This window comes from Porites lutea, chromosome 2 (assembly GCF_958299795.1).
Source record: "Porites lutea chromosome 2, jaPorLute2.1, whole genome shotgun sequence".
Lineage (NCBI taxonomy): Eukaryota > Metazoa > Cnidaria > Anthozoa > Scleractinia > Poritidae > Porites > Porites lutea.
Window position 1 is genome coordinate 21,363,342 of NC_133202.1, and position 19,084 is coordinate 21,382,425.

The 19,084-nt window shown below is 37.4% G+C and overlaps 1 protein-coding gene across 1 annotated transcript; it reads left to right on the forward strand.

Annotated features, from left to right (window-relative positions):
* Positions 1-1,358: 1,358 nt before the first annotated feature.
* Positions 1,359-14,453, forward strand: LOC140928010 (U6 snRNA phosphodiesterase 1-like). Its single transcript, XM_073377725.1, has 9 exons — positions 1,359-1,539; positions 5,507-5,553; positions 6,011-6,106; positions 7,366-7,558; positions 8,122-8,175; positions 8,810-8,849; positions 9,343-9,408; positions 9,793-9,876; positions 12,548-14,453. The coding sequence occupies exons 1-9, from the start codon at positions 1,367-1,369 to the stop codon at positions 12,665-12,667; spliced, it is 873 nt and encodes a 290-aa protein (XP_073233826.1). The 5' UTR covers positions 1,359-1,366; the 3' UTR covers positions 12,668-14,453.
* The last annotated feature ends 4,631 nt before the right edge of the window (positions 14,454-19,084 follow it).

A 19,084-nucleotide genomic window follows, 5' to 3' on the forward strand; every position in this document is an offset into this window, starting at 1 on the left:
TCCCCCGAAAAAAATAAAGAATACCTACTCGCAGGGTATTGTAACCCTATCACAGTTCATATAGCCCTTATCAGTCCAGTCAGTTCAATGCATGGGGTTTCTTTCCCATCACTAGTATGTGCTCAGTTTTTTTTTAAACCAGTTGGCTATTTGCAAGTGTGAACTAGGATTTGAACTCGGAGAAAACCGTGAACAAATCCAGCTATCGGTCAGGGAGGAGGGAGGATCTCGAACTCGGTGCCTCCGGATTGCAAGCCATTCGGCCACGCTGACACCTATAAAAAAGTTGTCAGTGAATGATTTCTTTTCTTAATTTTTTCCACTTTACTTTCTTTACTTCTTATGTAAAAAATATATTTTTACGCCCTATAAGGACCCCAAGCGATATCCTGGATGCCAGAGACTTTTCATGCGTGGTTTCCGTTGCTTTTGGTCGTCATCACCGGCCCAGGGTATCCAAGCGATAATAAAATAAGCAATCTTCACTATACAAATGGTTTTTGGAGGTTCTTCAACATTCCTAGTTCATTAATTTTGAATTCGCGACATCCTGTCAGAAAATCGCAGCTTAGTGCGCAGTGACGGGCCCGGGGGGAGGGCACTTTAGGAATTTCTGGGTGGGGATGTGCTGCTGGGAGCCTGGAACCCTTAACCTTTACCAGAGCTAGTTCAGCTGAATTTTGCTACCCTATACTAGAGTAAACTCCCCAAATCCCCCTATCCTAGAGTAGCTGTGTAACTAGTCTAGATAAAATGTTCAACCAACTGATCAGTTTCCTGAAAAATGATACCCTATTCTAGAGCCAAACGCTCTATCCTAGAGTAAACTAACCTCCCCGCAGACGTCCTTTGGGGTTCGTTTGTCACGCATTCATTTCTCCCCCACGGGGAGAAATGAATGCGTGACAAACGAACCCCAAAGGACGTCTGCGGGGAGGCTAAGAGTAAACTGCTTGAAAACCATACCCTTCACAGCGGCACATACCTATATAGCCCATATATGGCAGTATCCCCCCCGGGGTGACGGGATAGTTTTCCTTTAAGAGAGACTCCCTCCCTGTGTTGATGTCTGTGATTTAGACACCCACTTAAAGAATTTTACTTATCTTCTTTTGACTTTGGCCACTTCCAACGATTAATATGTTCAATAGCAAACACGTAGTCAGAAATTTGCTTATTTCTGTAGCAGCCGTTATCCTAGTCTGCTACACAGCCGTTTTTAGTGGGGAGGAGCGTTGCGTGACGACACTAAAAACGGCTGTGTAGCAGACTACCGTTATCCCGGAGCTTTGCGTGACGACCCTTCAAGGTCATGCGTAGCCTGGGAACAAGTGTACCCAACATGGCTGCTTAACATGGCTGCACGATGTTCGATGCCGATGGTTTAGCACAGCTTGTATCGTCATATGGTTCTGATAAATCTAGCAGTGAGGATGAGCAATTAGAGGAGATACAATGCAAGACCGATCAGTGTGATAAAATTAAGACAAAAGAACTTAAAGATGGCGACAACTTTTATGACAACATCACGGAAGCGAGGTGAGTCGTCTGTGACATGTTGAAACGACGTTACACCGAAATATTTATCGATTTGTCGGTGAAATCTGGTTTAAGAATTTAAATTCAGAGTGAAGAAAAACATTCGAAGTTTACTGGAAATACTCACGTACATTGTCGTGGGAGTTAGGATACAGTCCGAGTCAGCGAGCCATGCAAAAAAATTCCAAAAAAATCATGAAAGAAAAAATAAGCAGAGTACGGAAAAAATAACTGTGAAAGCTAACAGTTGTAAATGAGTTTTTGTATAGGTAAAAGCATGATTTCTAGTGATATTTGGAATAAATACCACGAGTGATATTTCGAAATTGAATTTGAGACAATTTTGAAATATCACGAGTGGTATTTATACCAAATATCACGTACAAATCATGCTGTTATTTGTTTATACTACTACCCGCAAAAGGTTTGTAATTTTCACATGTAGGTATTTCAAATTAAGCTGAAATACCACTGCTCTAAGCCAATCAGATTGCAGAAATTTCTCACGTAGTAGTATAAATCCCTAAACATCGGCTAACCCTAATTCGTAAAATGAGTCCTTAACTCTAGTCAGTAAAATGAGCGAAATCAGTGAAAGTCAACCAAGACTGAGTAATTCTGCGAATAATTCCAGCAGCATGCCCAAAGGAAACTAATATAGGCGCCCGGTTCAGACCCCGTACTTTTCATGAACCGAACCTCATAAATTGAATTAAGTACACGGAAATTTCAGCGTCTAAATCAATAAGGAATACCTGTTTCAATTTGGAACGGCTCAGCTGTTCTTTCTGCCTAGCATGGCCGGGAATTTTGACTTTGGAACGCCTTTGATTTAGAAGCCAAACTTTTCATGTACCGAACCTAATGCAATGTAAATTTGTAAGCAGTTTGACCAACATGAGCATGAATTCAGAATTTAGTTCGGAGGGAATTAATATCGGCTTCTGAATTAATTCAGCTGGTCTAAATAATTCAAGTCGGCCTTATTTGAATTAGGTTTGGCTTATGAAAAGTTCTGCATCTGAACCAGGTTAAGCAGAAAACTTTTTTTCCTGAAACTTTATTTTTTTCCAGGGCTCGCTGGCTAGCAGATTGTCCAGCCCCTTGTCGTGGCTTAAATCACATTAGAGCAACAAATCCAAATTTAGTAGTTGTAGTTGGAAAGAAGTTGTGAAAACAGTAGTAAGGAGTTAAGACACTGACGAGATTGTGTCAGATTGAATGCTACGGGCAAAACATTTGTCATTATTTCAGTATCAGAAAACATTGATTTACTTGTAAGTGTCTGAGTTTCTGAGACACCATTGGGGGTCTTATTTTTAAGGGATCTGGGAATCACCACCCTGGCTTGGGGGGCTTATAAGAACACACTTGCAAAAATAGCCTACCAATAATCCTTCCAAGCCAGGGGGTGCTTAAAAGCAATAGAAAACATTATATAAAATACAAGAGGGCCTCACTGGTTGACTTTAGGACAGTTATGTAAGCCTTAGACCAAGTTAATGGTTTGCATTATTGGGTGTTTATCTGGCTATGCAAAAACAGGAAAAACGTTTTCTATTGCTTTATAAAATAACTTTTCTGAGATAAAATAAAATTCTTTGTTTAAAGCTCTTTCCTGTCACAAAGTATTGGAAACAAAGTTTTGTATGCGTAACCAGTTCTTGTTTTGTAGAAAAGATGCTTTCCAAAGTAAGAATTTTTCCCACTTAAAATGTCAGTGTAATAAAGTTAAAGAAAGTGTGACACTTACATGTAGTTTGCCTAAATGTGACCTGTTAGTTCTTCTTAACATTAAGAAATTAAACTTTGTAATTTTTCGACCGCGTCAAAAATCGTTACCATTTTTCCTCACATTAGTGTTCTTGATTATGAAATGAATTCACACAAACCTCTTGGGATGAAGGAATATGTTAAATACCTAGGAGTTTATATTGACGCTGATCTTTTCTGGAACACCATATCAAGCACATATTCAGAAAAGTTGGTGTTACAGCAAAGTTAAGACATTTTGTTCCTAGTCAAACTTCACTGAGTATTTTTCATTCCCGAATTAATTTTCGCCTTATCTAACCTATGGTATATTATGTGCTTGGGGCCCAGGTGCTAAAGTTCATACAAACAAATTATTGATTCTTCAGGAAAGAGCACTTTGATTGATGTTTTTCACTAAACCTATGGACCATGCCATTCCCTTTTTCCAGCAAATGAGGTCTCTAACATTAACCTTTTTGTATTTTGAACGCCTCTCGTTATTGATGCATGATGTTTATCACCAAGCTGTTCCAAGTAATCTAAGAGGCATGTTCAGACTAACGACCGATGTACATAACTAAAGAACCAGGTCTGCGTCAAACTAACATTATTATGTTGAGTACTCTCGAACAGGAAAAATGAAAAAATCATTTGCGAGAACTGGTGCTCTGATGGAATGGTCTACCTAAATCTCTAAAGTCATTGAGGAAATCTCAATTTAAATCCAAAATCAAACAAATTCTCCTCGAAATTATTCAGAAAACAGATGACTATACTGATGTTCCCCCAATACTAAATGTGATGTTAGGAAACAAAAGTGATATAATATCTTATATATTTAATTTATTTCCTTGTCTGCCACCAATATCATTATTTTAACATTAAGCTTTAGAATAATATCTGTGACAGACTACAGATCAGCCTCTGTATTTTTATGATGACTAATTTTCATTATTTTTTAATACGATTACTTTTCCTGCCTCGAATAGTGTTTCTTTGCTAATTTGTAGGGTAACTGTATTTAGATTCAAAATATGTGTGAATAAAAGTTCTGTTGTTATCATTGTTGTTACAATCTGGAAATATCATTACTGCTACGCAAGCAAGCAGCGAATATGTGCTTTGTGCAAAGCGGAAAATTGGATGTGCCTATAATTTACAAACTAACTCCCTTTTACTGATAGGATTTTGTGTAGGATATGGTGATTTTTCAGATCTAGTCATACAGCATTAAATAATTACAGTTAAATTAAGTGCATAACAGTGCATTACATTTAGAACATTTACCAGAAGGGAAACCACATATAATCCTTTTTCCTTCCATCATGTATAAAAGCACACTTATTTACCACAGGTTCTATGACTGAGTCTTTAATTATGACTATGCCTGTAGTTCACCTGGCATCCTTGATCCAGTCATGAGTTACAACAACTAGAGGCGACAACTAGAGCTTGTTTCTACACAAGTTGAGTCCTGTTCCCAACTCTGAAATGCTGTTAACCCAAGAATTGACTGAGCAAAAACAAACAGTCTGGTGAACTTGATCAGGTTATCATCCTATTTACACCATCAGCTGCTTAACGGAAAAATATGATGTTGCTTAAAAAGTATGAACTATTATAAACAATAAAGCTTAGAGGATTTACGGGTACATGTATGCATTCCTCATTAGCAAAGCAAATTCAAAATTCTTTAAACAAAAGTTTACAATCATTGTCACAAGCTAGATGCTTTTGCGGATCGATGCAAATCCCTAGTCTAAGAGTACTTTGTTTAAGGCATGCCGTTGTCTTTTTGTGTCTTCCAAGAAAGGTTAAAGGTCCTATCTTATGATTTTAAAGTGTGTGTTGGCCATATGGCTCTGATGTGCCCGGCACAAGTGATGTTGTAAGTTTATTGCGAAGAAAACTGGAAACTGTTTGAGGATCTTGAAAGCTTTGATACTACATGATACATTTTTCTGGAAAAAAACTTTGAAATTGCAATGCCGATAAAGTTCTACCCTTATACATCCATTGGGTGCCATTGTTCATGGTTTATACTTTTTAAAAGACAACCTTTTTTAATCAGGTGTATACTTTATATTTTCATTACACACCACCTTATCTGATATCTGTATGGGTAAAATATCAATTTTCTGTACTCAACACCTTCCTTGCAGCTGCACTTTATGTATTTCTGTTTTTGATGCACATTTTTTTCATCACACAGAGGAATATTGCCATTGCCTAAAGGACTACTTGACATGTTTAAAGAAGGTAAACTGAGACATTCTTAATTATGCTCACCAACTACCAGGCACTTCAGGCGATATTGTCACAGATAGTAGGCTGTTAATTAAGTCATAACTATTTTTATAATAACTATAATCTTGATAGGGTTTGTTAAGTTATGGAGGGGGAGGCTGATGTTTGGTCTAGATATACTTCATTACTGTCTTTGTAGTTTATAATGATAGCTAGTTGAGCATGACTCTTGAAATTTGGTAAGTTATAGTTTAGAGCAGAGTTTTAGTCAGGAAATTATAAGTTTGCATCCAGTTAGAGTAATGTTTGAGCATACATGCCATTTGTTTAATATCATATTATGTCTTTGTTCTTTTAGTTAGTCCTGCTGCATGCAGGGTCCATATAGTCAAATGTACATTCCACATGTTTTTAACGTGAGTGTTGATAGTGTTGAGAAGAAACTGTGGTTTGTTGTTTTATATTATAGATACAGAACCAGAAGATGATCCATGTAAACATGATGGACGGATAAGATCCTTCTCACACTTCCCTGGTAACTGGGCTATGCATGTTTATATCCCATGTGAGTGTCACTGTTCCAGTCATTTTTAATACAATTTTTGTTGATGCATTTCATTTGTTTCGTGTGGACTACTGCATACCACTTTTCATAATGTCGAATAACTGGTGCTGATATTGGCGTGATTTGCATGGTGCAGGACATATCTTGAGTCAACCTGTAGGAAAGTGACCTAAGTTTTTATTTGTAGTGATTATAAATGCCATAAAGCAGAGTTTGAACTAGAAGTGCATTTGCAATTGCTTGTTGGTAGCCTTCAAAAATTTCAACGGGGTGCCTTTGTCAAAAGCTGGATTATCTTCACTGCCTGACTGTTTTCCAGAGTTACCGTATTTTTTGACAGTTAAAAAATGCTAGAGTAAGTGTAGAGGACAGAATGGATTTGTGGTTACTATTTTGAACCTTAATTTACACTTTCACTAATAATAAATTGGTAATTAAATAGAACCCCCAAAAATCCCGTAGTTTGAATATGCCCTTTAAAAATTTTGGTTTTTGGAACCCCTGTGACACTTACATTAAAGCCCATTTTTTCTACCAACATAGAATGGATTCTTTAGTCTTTTTGCACTTTTTTCAATAATTAGTGATGCAATCTTATTAAGTAAAAAGTACAGGATTCAGACTCCCCTTTTATACCTCAAAAATGGTATTCTCTTTTTTCATTTGATGTCACCAAAATTCACACTTAGGGAATTATTGATTCTTTGGATTTTCTACTTTCATAAGGTATATATTACAGCTGCTAAACACCTTTATTCATACAAATTTTTGGTTCAAAAGTATGTTTGATGCTGGGAAAGCTCTTATGTGGGTTAAAAACATTGCTGATTTTTGGAGATTTTGGTATCTAAACATTCCTTGTCTTAGAAGAAATATTACTTACAGTAGTTGTGATTTCCTCAAGCGAAGCAATAAATTCACACATATGACAGATTGTTTCTACTGGTTTCTGGCGGCCATGCATGTTTGTGCCCCTCAAAGGGATACCAAACATTTATAAAACACTATTTTTTCCAAATTTCTTGCATATTAAATTTTGCCCAGACGTGATTCTGGGCAAGGCTTTTTGTATATTCATCTTCTTTCATTTCCCACATTCTGGACTTTCTCTATTATTATGGTTTCCATTTTTGTTTTTGATGATGTGACAGTCAAAACAAAGAATTCATACAATTGTAATGTAACTACCATTATTTTGCTTTAAATGAGGACCTTATTTTGAAATATTGATATTTTGCATGCATGCATTACTTCTGCAGTCAAAGCCAATGCACATTTTGATAGTCTTGTGGCATCATTGGTTGATAAGCTGTCAATCACCATGTCATGTGATGTGCACATGTTTCCCTGTGATGAGTTACACATGAGTGTGTCCAGGACAGTTCCCATCCGACATTACTGGATAGAACCAATCACAGAGCAGCTAAGAAATGGACTTAGCAGTCTCAAAAGGTAACTCTTATAATTTCTTTTTTTTCAAGTTACTGTCTAAATCTGAATGATTATTTTAATAAGTACTAAATCCAAGATGATGGCCATTTTGAATATGTTATAGTTCCCAACTGCTAAAACAACCGGGCCATGATTGTTGCAGTTTTGTTTACACCTTGCCTTGTTGCTAGGCAACTGCAGACGTCCAAACGGATATGCCAGTTCCAAGTTCCCCCGGGCCTCTGTATCAAAACGAGGTTGAGTGCTCAGCCTTTGATATGGAAATGAATTGTCATTCTCATGCAAATAAAACTCATTTTCACAAGAAAGATTGTGGACTTGGCCTCATTTTGAAAGTGAGGGTTTTTGGAACTCGGAAGTGGCCTAATGAAAGAGAGAAATCTAGATGGCCAAAGCAAGATCACACCTCACTTAGCAGTCCTCATGGGATTCACGCGCATTGCGAATTCCAACAAAATTATAAACCTTACTTCACTTTGGCATATGAATAGCTATACTTTTTATTCATAAGATAAATAAAAGCTCTGGAGTATCACTGATTGTGTATACTGTACATGTTTCAGCTTTGTATCTGTCCTTCAGTGTCCCGGACTGTACACTAATGATGAGAAAACAAGGTACTGATCTTTAGCTGTGTCATCTAATATTTGGTGATTAATCATGGGTGACGTGTATGTAATAAAGTTCTACATGTACAAGTGGCATCTGGAAGATGACAGATGAGCTTAGTAGAAAATCTTATTATTATTATTATTATTATTATTATTATTATTATATTTTTACAACAGTAATAGCATATTATATTATATATAATATGCTAGACTGTAATATAAGGACACTTTGTGGAAATTTTAGCAACAACTGCAGTTGTGAAAAACCAGCTTTTTCTTCAAAGTTTTTCTGTTGGCTGAAAGCGGGAAGATCAGCCTATCAGGATGCAAGGCTTGTAGAATTTTCACTGAAACTTTTTTTTGAATCTTTTTATCACTAATGTTCCTTGTAAGTTGGTAAACGTTAAAGCTAAACCTTTCTTTTCTGAGTGATTTTTGCAAATCTGCATCTTTTAGTGCAGGGAGTTTTTCTTTATACCAGGGGTAAGGCGTGGGATGAGCCAAATTATAAGACAATCACTCTGTGCTCACGAAAGCTCGTTCCCTTTTTGATGTTAATGAACCAGGTTTGCTAGTACTTTGGATATTTTTCTTACACCAAACTTTTGTAAACTGTACTTGCATTACTCTACATTTTCAGATCATTTGTTGCCCTTAAAATCATGACAGAAAGTAAAAAGGTGAGCCAGTGTGCTGGGTGTGCGACAAACTGTCAGGAAAGCGAGCCAGGAATGATTGTCACAAGTGTTTGTGTTGTTGCATTCGTGCCTTCTCACAAACCCCGCCCCATTTAACATTTGAAGTTTTGAGGTTACCGGATACCTTCATGGGTGTGTCATAAAAACCTATGTCAAGTAAGAGCTTATTGAACCAGCTGTCTTAATAAACTCATAATCCTTTGAAAACTTCCATGGTCGATATTTTTATCCTTTTTCAATGCGAACTTCCAAAGCAGCTTTTCAACAATTCAACTATAATAAAAAAATTAATTTGCTAAAATGTGACAAATTTGGCGAGCTAGAGTCATTGCGATAAAGTTTGAAGAGTGTGAAAACACTTCAGACCCTTCACTTGTTTACCCCTGTTGTGTTATATTTGATTTACTTCATAGTATATGTATTGTGCAATACGATCTGTTATAGACTACATTCTAGCAATCATATTGGTTTTCAGTTTCAGGACATCGTTAATGTAGTAGACAGGGTCTTTCAGCAGTTTTCTCTCCCATCTTTCTACAAGGTAAGGAAGAAATAAACTTATTTAAACAGAAATGCTTCAAGTAAACCCACACAGTTGATGTTTATAACCGAAATGCACTACTAGGAGAAAAAGTCACTTATTGATATGGTTAATTTTTCGATAGAATGAAGTGATGAGTATATCAATCTCATTTAATAAAAGTTCAATATACACTTTGCAACTGTACAGTGAGAATTTGCGTGTTATTTTCGTAACATAGCTCCACTATGCGTTTCAGTCTCAGTAAATACTGTTACATGATTTCCTCTTCAATTGTGAAGTACGGCAATCTCTACTTCACCTTTGGCGGATAACTGCGAAAAAAAGAAACGAAAATGTTGGTACGTAAGTAGTTTACAATTTGTATTGTTTATTTGTTTGAAGGATCCTTCATTCCATGTGAGCGTTGCTTGGCTTCTTGGTGATATCTGTTCTACTGAGAGGGACAAACTTCAAACTCAGATTCAGGTAAAACCTTCTTAAAACAATGCGTGTCTCACTATCGTTATCATAAGGTTAATTTAAAAAAATAAGGTCTGTCTTAATTAATATACCTTACCTTCCTCTTTTTAATCTGTCGTGTATAAGGCTTTGACAAACCCCTTCCATGAAGTGTGTCTTCAAGTTTCCAGAACAAAAAAGATTTTACGGGGAGGAGTTATTATCCCCTCTCACAACTCCCAACGGATGAAAACGTGCTGTATTTGTTGGCCTTTCCTCTGGAACCTGCTCTGTAGTCTGATTGAACCTGCCAGGAGCATTTAGTTTCAACTGCTATAGCCACCAGGTTCATAAAGGCACGCTACAGTTCAGCTAAGGCCATGTCTATACTTTATCGGATAGTTTTTTATACCGACATAAAAATTAATGCTCTCTGGTACAGTATGAAGGGCAACGGAACAGAACTGGAACAAACTGGTCACACACATCGAACTTCGTTCCGGAGCGGGTGACCTTGCAATCAAAAGATAAGGCACCTACCCAAAATCGAGGTTGTCCTTACCATTCTTCAGTCTTCTTCTTTAACTCTCTATAAGAGGGACACCTGTCCATTAATACAGGTATTTTGTGCTGGTCCCAAATGTGTCCATCTGAGAGAATTGACAGTAGTTTGTGTGACGCCACAAATTTGCCTCTGTAAATGCCACTCAGTCTTTAATTTATTCTAGTTGCACTCAAATTAAGACGCCCTGGTCAGGGGCCCTATCCGGTATGGTAAGAACTATCCGCTTAAGTGTGAAGACATAGCCTTAAGCCCCTTCTGGCTATGGTAGACTACACCTATTGAACAGACTTGACTTCGTAAATAAATACATTTGGTATTTTGGCTTAATTCAACATTTTTACTTTGCTCATATCTTATCTTGATCACCCGCCAATTTTTTGAATATCAATGTTTCCATTGTCTCCCGAGTATTAAAGATGTCTCAAGAGAAACTAAAGAAAATTTATGTACATTTTTCTTTTTCCTTTTTTTTTTTTTGGAGGGGGTTGAGATAACAGGTGCTGGGGGGCGAAAAAGGCGCATTAAAATGGTGGATGGTTGAAAAAAAAAGCTTCTTCTCTGGGTTAAAATCTGTTTCATAAGTTCCACGCTAGTTTTTGGTTCTCGTGTTGATCTCTGTCGGTGTAATTTCAATTCTTCGGCTTCCTATACTTCTGTCTTTTCAGTATCAATTAACGAGCAGTCTAACTAAGTCCAAAAAACTGGGTCTGGGGCGAATTCCTCTGGAATCTGTTGTTTACCGATATGGTAGGACAGTATAGTTTCAATTGTAATCGCACCAATCAGTTATATTTGAACTGTACTCGATTTGAACACTGATTCAGGATATCATAATTATCATACGTAACCAGAAGAATCCGTTAACCCCCCACTAATCCCTCACTTCTCGAGAATACTTATTAACCCCCGCCTCCCTCCCAACCTAGTGTACTCATAAGTACAAGCAAAACCTGGTTTCTATACATCGCTACCCTGCTAAAGATACGTAGATGTAGTACATAATCTAAAAAAAGTGATGAAGTGCACTTTCTGGGTTTGTTACCTTGGGTAATATTGGCCTCGTTTACCTTTGTAGATTACGAATACCGGTCACACCCCATGCCCAGTTAGCAAACGCAATGGCACATTGCTGCATTACACACAAATAAATAGCTGTTTCTCTCTGAAAAAGGAGATAAGCCGCACTCCGGTGGATCCCATTGCCAGATAATACATCTTATTATTCATTCAAAATATTTCGCCGTTTCTGATTGGCTCAAATCGCGCGGCTTATTCTTTATAGCCAACCGCCGCTGACCAAATTTGGAAGATGCGAGCAATATACCATCGATTCGATGGTTCATTCGATTGAAAACGAGGTTGATCGATAATTATATATATATATATATATATATATATATATATATATATATATATATATATATATATATATATATATATATATATATATATATATATATATATATATATATATAGGCTGCTTATTGGGCAAGAGAACATTGTTTAACCTCGTTTCCAGGCGCGGCCCTCCAAGCTGTTTTTTCATGGGGGAACTTAAAAAGTGGACCTATGGGTATCCGAAGACGAAATAGCTGAATTTCTGACCAAAACTGAACTGAAAAAATGAAAGAATACGCAAAACAACTCGCTCGATGGCTGTTATCTATTTTTTGAGGAGTATCCGTAAGAAAAAAACATCTCTCTATCTCCTAAAACCGTGCCGAGAAATCGGCCAAAGTTTCGAAGAAATTCAACGAGGAGGTAAGCTTGTTAAGATGGTAGAAACATTTTGAATGAATATTAAAACTATTATTGAATTCTGCTTTTATATGATGTAGAGATCTCGGACGATATCGTCCTGATCTAATCTTCGATCTGTATAATTCTTCACATCATACTCAGCCACATTCAATAATTGCTAAATAAATAGATTTAGCCGGGCTTCCAAAGACTTGCCTCCCCCTCCCGCAGAGTCTGTACGGGTGTTTTAGCGCTTGCACGGTCACATGACTATCAAAGGAAAAGTTTATCCGTGTTGTCTAATATCCTGCTACGCTCGCGCGCGAGCGTGGAGCTCCGCTATGAATCATTTTACCGAATCTATTTTAATGGTTAACTTGGTTTCGGTTGCAGGATGTTTTCGATGCGCAAGTCTGCGAGAAAGAAATTGGTAGATCGTTGGTTTTGGAAGTGAGAGAAGTGCATTGCAAAATTGGCAATAAACGTTTTGTCTTTCAGTTGCATAACACGTGACCAAGCAAGCCACTTGTAAAAATCCTTACGAGCAGTTACATCAGAAAACTAACAAGCAACGCATCAATCAGGAACAGAAACAGGATACTGTATTTAAGTTCGGTTGCTGCAAAAAACAGAACCTCGGCTCCAAAGTACAAATGTTGGGTATCAACGAGCTATTGCGACTTAAAAGGAGTGAACTGGAGAGCACAGACCGAATGTATACCACACTTATTTACTTAACGTGCTTCTTGATTTTCTGAACCCAATAGTATAGCTTCAAAATTGGCAGGGAAATTGAACAGGCGCCATCGATCCCTTAGTTATTTGACTTAAATACGTTAGATACGATAGATTTCTTTTAAACATTCTCAGTGCTACAATTGATTTGCGTTCTGGACATCGTGATACATGTGTGTATTTCATGTCCATAGAGGACTTGTATTAAGTTGTCTAACGCATGGGTAAAATTGAGTAAAAATGGAAGCCAACTGAGATTATTTGAGCTCTGGGACTTGTTGTTAGAGAGGTTAAGCATCACGTTTACGTCAAACGGCAAACGCAAATTTGTACCACACTTGACCAAGTTTTCTCTTTACTTGTCGATTACTGTTCATAATTTCTATACCTTAATTAGTAGTTTCACACAATTTTTTATCCGTAAGAATTGTTTTGAGCTGTGTTTATCTGCTCATTTTCTATTTTACAACGTTAAGAAATTCTCAACTTGAATCTAGCCACCGTATACGTGGAGCTTATACTCTCTATTGCTTTGCGCAAAATCGAATTCCAATGCACCACCCGTGATTTTACCCCTTTTGGATGTCCTCCAAAGTCTTCCGAAGTATAGTACCCTCGGTCTTAGCATGTCAGTTGAATTTTCCGCACACTGTTAGAATGGATATAAAATAATTCTATATAATGATTAAGCTGTTTAGATAAAATAGAAAGTGTGTTTTCCAAAATATTGGCTTTAGTCACCTTAAAATGTTTGAAATCTAGAACGTATTATATTTCCTCCGCTTCTCCTACACAAACTACCGCTTTTGACGTAAATCAGGACTCCTTAAATGACCATCACGTTTCGCTGGACATACTCACTTTTAAGGGGGCTACCACAGGGCGCATCCAAGGTTATCAGTTAAGACTTCTGCGGACAAAACAAAATTGATGGCTGTATTTAGCTAGGGCTTGAAGAGTTGTTATTGCCAACTATCAAAACGCATCAAACTAAAACTAATCAGGTGCTCAGTAATATAATAAGGAGTCACACTAAAGCGTTGTTTAAAAAAGTTTGATCATTGAAGGTTGTTTACACTTCTTCCGACCTACTTCTCTTAGCTAAAATCAAACTCTACGTTTTTTATGACACTGCGTATTTCTGCCTTAATTTCAATCTGAAAGGAAGTCAGCCGAGCATAGAGTGGCGTGCAATGGATATTTCACACTGCTCAACGGATGTGTAATCCTTGTTGTGACTGGTTCTATCCAGTTTGCGGTCAACATAGTGATACCCTGGCATCTTCACTATTGCCCTAACAAAAGAAAAGCAAAACATAAGATCGCTCATAAGGCAAAACATCAACTTAAATCTTCACCTAGTACCTTAACTTTTAACCGCAATCCTCTTCTTGTATACAGTTGTTCACCCTTTGTCCCAAACAAACAGGTACAAATCTAAAAAGGGGAGGGAGCTGAGGTCCCATTTTCAGGGCAACGAGGTGCTGCTGATGGTTTGAAAAGCCGTACACAGTTTTTAGGACAAAACGTGTCCTCAAGGAGACAGTAAAACAAATCAGCCCTGAATTCTAGTGCGAAACATTAACTAGTCGTTAAAAAAATGGAAACAACTAATCATGAATGGCACACAATTTGATTGCACATAATTTATTTATTTTTTAATTTTTTTTATGTGAAACAATTCTTTACCGCAGATGCAAAAATCTGATATCTAAAAATCTTTTTTCTTGTTCATGATTATTAACCTAAACTGATCTTGGCCCGTTTTTCGGTAAAATTTCGCATCGTGGCCTTCAGATTAACCAGATCACGAAAACGTAAATTTAGGGTCCCATCTTGATGAGTTAAAACATGACAATTGCGCTATCTTAGTTGTAAGTAGATTTGAATTCACAGGTATAATGACCACCTCCTTCCAACTTCAGAGCCATAAAGTTGTTTCCTATCAGCATTCCATCTCCTGCATAAAGACGCTCAGTGTTGGGTTCCCAGCTCTGTGTCTTCTTTTGCAAAACGGGTACATAGGCATGAAAGTTCAAACCGGTGAACTTACATAAAACAGTTGCCTTTGATGCTTTTAAAGAAGAGGTGAAAAAAAATTAACAAAATGCAAAGGAATGGTTGTGGATATTTTTCATCATGATACTCTACAGCGCCTGAGCAATTCGCCACCGCCTGGTGTGCCATTTGCCATTGCTAACGAAGAGACTGAGCCACTGAGCTACTGACATTTATTAGCGAAAATGTTAGTCTATTCAGCTAAGGGGAGGAAAACACTTTCCTGTACTGACATTCTGCGTTTAGCGAAAAATCGATTGGTTATTAATTCAGTTAACTATGTTTTCGATGTACCTTGAATCATTGCTGACAGTACTTTCTGCACCGTCCTCAAAGTTCATCAGGGCAACCCAACGTCAATTTTCGGGAAATATCTGTTCGTAAGACGATTTGAGATCTAGAATTTTCGGAACTTTTGTTGCCAAATTTCTTGCTTGCCTGCCTCTCCTAGGGTTTTCGAACATCTAAAAAATGGTATAATTACACATTTTTAACGGATTTTTACCCTAAAAAGGTCACCTAGAATTTTAGGGAGCCTTTTTTCTGGCTGAAATTTTCCAGAAGGCAAGTTTTGATCCTTATAATTCTCGGATCACAAGACTTTCAGCTAGGCAATCAGAACAGATGAAAAATTTTAGGGGATAAAAATATGCCTATATCTACCGTTTAAATACTAAAATGCTTTCAACAATATGCTTTCTTTAAGTGGTCTTGAACTATATTCTCGTTGGGTGCCCCTGGTTCATGATCCTCTCCCATGGATATCCCTCAGGGAATGACTTCTTTACATAGTCAGGGATGTTTTCAGGGTACTTAGTGAATGGTATGCTTCCGAATTGACTCTGTGGTGATAAAATATCCCAAGCATACGGCAGAGGTCCGCCTTTGGTGACAGTGAGCTTTACAGTCTGCTCGCCCCTTAAAGAGAAGAGTTGGCACTGCAAATGGCACTGCAAAAAGGCCGGTTAAACAATGCTCGATGGGTCTTGTTAAAAGGTGTATAATTCTTACTCTCACAGGATTTCCTCTTAGTTCTCTGGTTTGTTTCCCCCTTTTCTAAAAAAAAAAATTTCAAATATCAATTCCATCGGGGATGGTAGACAAGAAACCACTTTAAATTTAGACTAATAGCTTTTGCAATACTGTAATTCCTTTATGGTCATGCAAACAAATAAAGCTTTTGGTGTTGTTGTTGTTGTTGTGGATGTGATACCAATTGATCGTTATCTATTTTACTACACTAACGTAAAGGTTAACTTTGCATGATAGCATTCAATTTGGTAGGAAATACGTCTGCAGTTCGCAGGCTATCAGTTTGGTTCACATATGAAAAATTTAAACAAATGTCCATGAAAGATAACGCTGGTAACACTTTGCTGCTCACTTGTTCTATCGTAATTCTGCTTCGTCTGCCCCATCCCTTCCCAACAACATCCTTCAAAGTGTAATGGGATTTTAAAAGTAATTAAGGGTAAGCTGCGAAAACGCTTCATGCATTGAACGGAAACCAACATATATTGAACAAGTATGAAAAATATATAACATCTATTAAACAGAAACTAACTCGTAAGGCTTTCCTTTTCCATCGCTTTCAACCTCAAAGTAGTGTCCATTGACCGTGCCTGACATATAAACCTCGTAGGTCATTTGTTTAGCGATCACACTCTGTTAAATTTAAAACAAGAACAGCAGTTTGGTTGTAACAACGCAAATGTGCTCTGGGTTAAAAAATGCCTAACTATAAACGAACTACAAGTAAAAATAAATTAGAGGCTGCACGATTTTGGAGTTTCTGTCGCTTTTCAGTTGAAATTCAGTGCCGCACAGCAATTGCTTCTAAGAACATAACAGTAATCGTTAAACTAAACTCTTGTAAACATTCTTGAATTCATTGTATAAAGGAAGATGACATCGTATTCTTTTAATTGCACCTCAAGCAGAAGTAATCTTTTCGTAGAAACTCTGTACAGAAATAAACCTCCATTTATGCTTGCTCGACTGTATGCGCATCACTTACTTGACTATCTTTTGTTTTGGTAGTCAGTAAAGAAGATGACCGATTTCGTAGCATATATAGCATACAGTGAAACCTCGTGGTGTGATAGAGACAAACGTAGTTATTAAAAGCCGAAACGACCTACAATGATCCACAGCAGCCCTAAATGAGCCACGTCGACATCCAAGATATAAACCCACAAGCAAACGGCCATGACATAAAAATTTAATAGACCCCCAATCAACCGCAATCAAATTTGGTGGATGAGGCGTTCCTGCTAAATAGTTGACGTGCATAGAAATCGTCCTGGCGTGGAGCCTTTGTCCTCAGTCTAGTTTTTCTGTCCCACGAATTGCATAATAACAAGTTTGCATGATGACTGCACACATTTTGCGAGATATTTAAGGTGATCGAATATTTATTATATATTTTCCGTTATTCTGCGTGAGGAACGTTAATCAGCCAAGCATGCACATATGGAATTGAATTCGAATACAATGGTTTCTTGCGTCCCTTACAAATTTTAGTCTTGTTAGTAAAACATGACTGGGTGAGTGCGTTCTTTTATAGATCAAAACCATATCTTTCGTTTATATAACTAAAGTAGGCAATGTTGACAAGAGTTAAACCCAAACTGGTTGGGTTTTCCAATTTTCAAAGGGATTCTGGGTTCTTCTGTTACGTCAATCACCTGGGTGCTTATGCAAATCCCAAGGCAACACGCGCGTTTGCCCACCTTCATCCGCTTTTATGAGATTCCTAAAATCTGTCCCTTTTCAAGTGAGTTTACTGTAATACTATGAGGCATATTCCTAAAGAAGATTAATACCTTGTCATTTACAAGCGCTTTAGTTATAAGACATTCATTTGTTGAATGATGCCAATTCAGTCGATTCAGTCCAGTCTGTATTTTTTATACTACGGAATAGATAACCGAAGCATATTTAGGAACAAACACAAGATAGATTCAGAAACTTGTGCAACACACAAAAAAACTCTAACCTCTAGGACACTCATTTATATTTTTATTTATGCTAATCTCTAACTGTTGTGTAACAGTGGAAGTAGCAAAAGGTCACCACTCGCCGAACGCGCGTTTGTGGTTAGTTGAATTTTGTTTCTTTTATAATTATACAGCAAAGTATCAAGGTATACTAGCTTACACTCGCAAGAGGTTAGTAAATATTTGTCATCTGTCAAGCAGAAGGGACGTTTTTCCCCTGGACAGGTTTTTTTTCAACGTTCCTTGTACGAGCTGAGAAGTGAAGACTAAATACAAGAGGTGTTAACTTTAAAGGGTAGAACTTTTGTAGCTTCAAAAGAGCTTATTCTAAAATACCATTGCGTAACACATTAAGGCCCAAAAATAAAATGTTCAAGATTAAAATACTAAGAAAACAAAGAGAAACACAAGATCTTTGTTTGTTTTTTGTACGAAGTTGAGAAACTTTCCAAGGCGCGTAAAACAACCCAACTGCACGGAAACCCTGAGTTGACATGATTTCAATAGAACTTTTATATCTTCAAAGGAGCTTCTTTTAGCATAACATTACATAACATAATCAAACCCAAATGGACAGGAAAAATACGTTAACAAAAAGCATAACCACTGTGAAGAGGTTTCCTCGGGGGTTTTCGTAATTGTGAAAAGCAGAAAGCTAACCTCCGATAGCTGTATTGCTGTTTTTAGTCGCTTCATAACCTTAAACGCGACAGATCGTAACCCTGTCGGAGCGCAATAAGTTGCGTGTTGGAGGCACCAGAAACAGATATTGACCCATAACTTATGTTAGAGCGTAGGATACTATAGAAAATGTAATCATATTTCTGTCTGGCTATAACACTCGTTCTTACTTCTCTCTGTACATGTAAGCATTTGTTGCCTTTACACAATTTAGTTTTGGCATGCGTAGAGAATTGACAGTCATTACACGCAAAAGGATAGATTGTGGAGTTCCCTCTCATTTTTAAAACTCCGTAGGGTAACGTTTGATGAAATTTCAGTTCAACCAGGTGAAATCTCTCCTACAAAACTACGTGACTTAGCTCTACTTCTTTTCCATAGCGGTGCGACAATCGTTGAGTCATCTGCATATAACAACAGAGGCTTTAACTCACACTGCACTAATGGCGAATACACG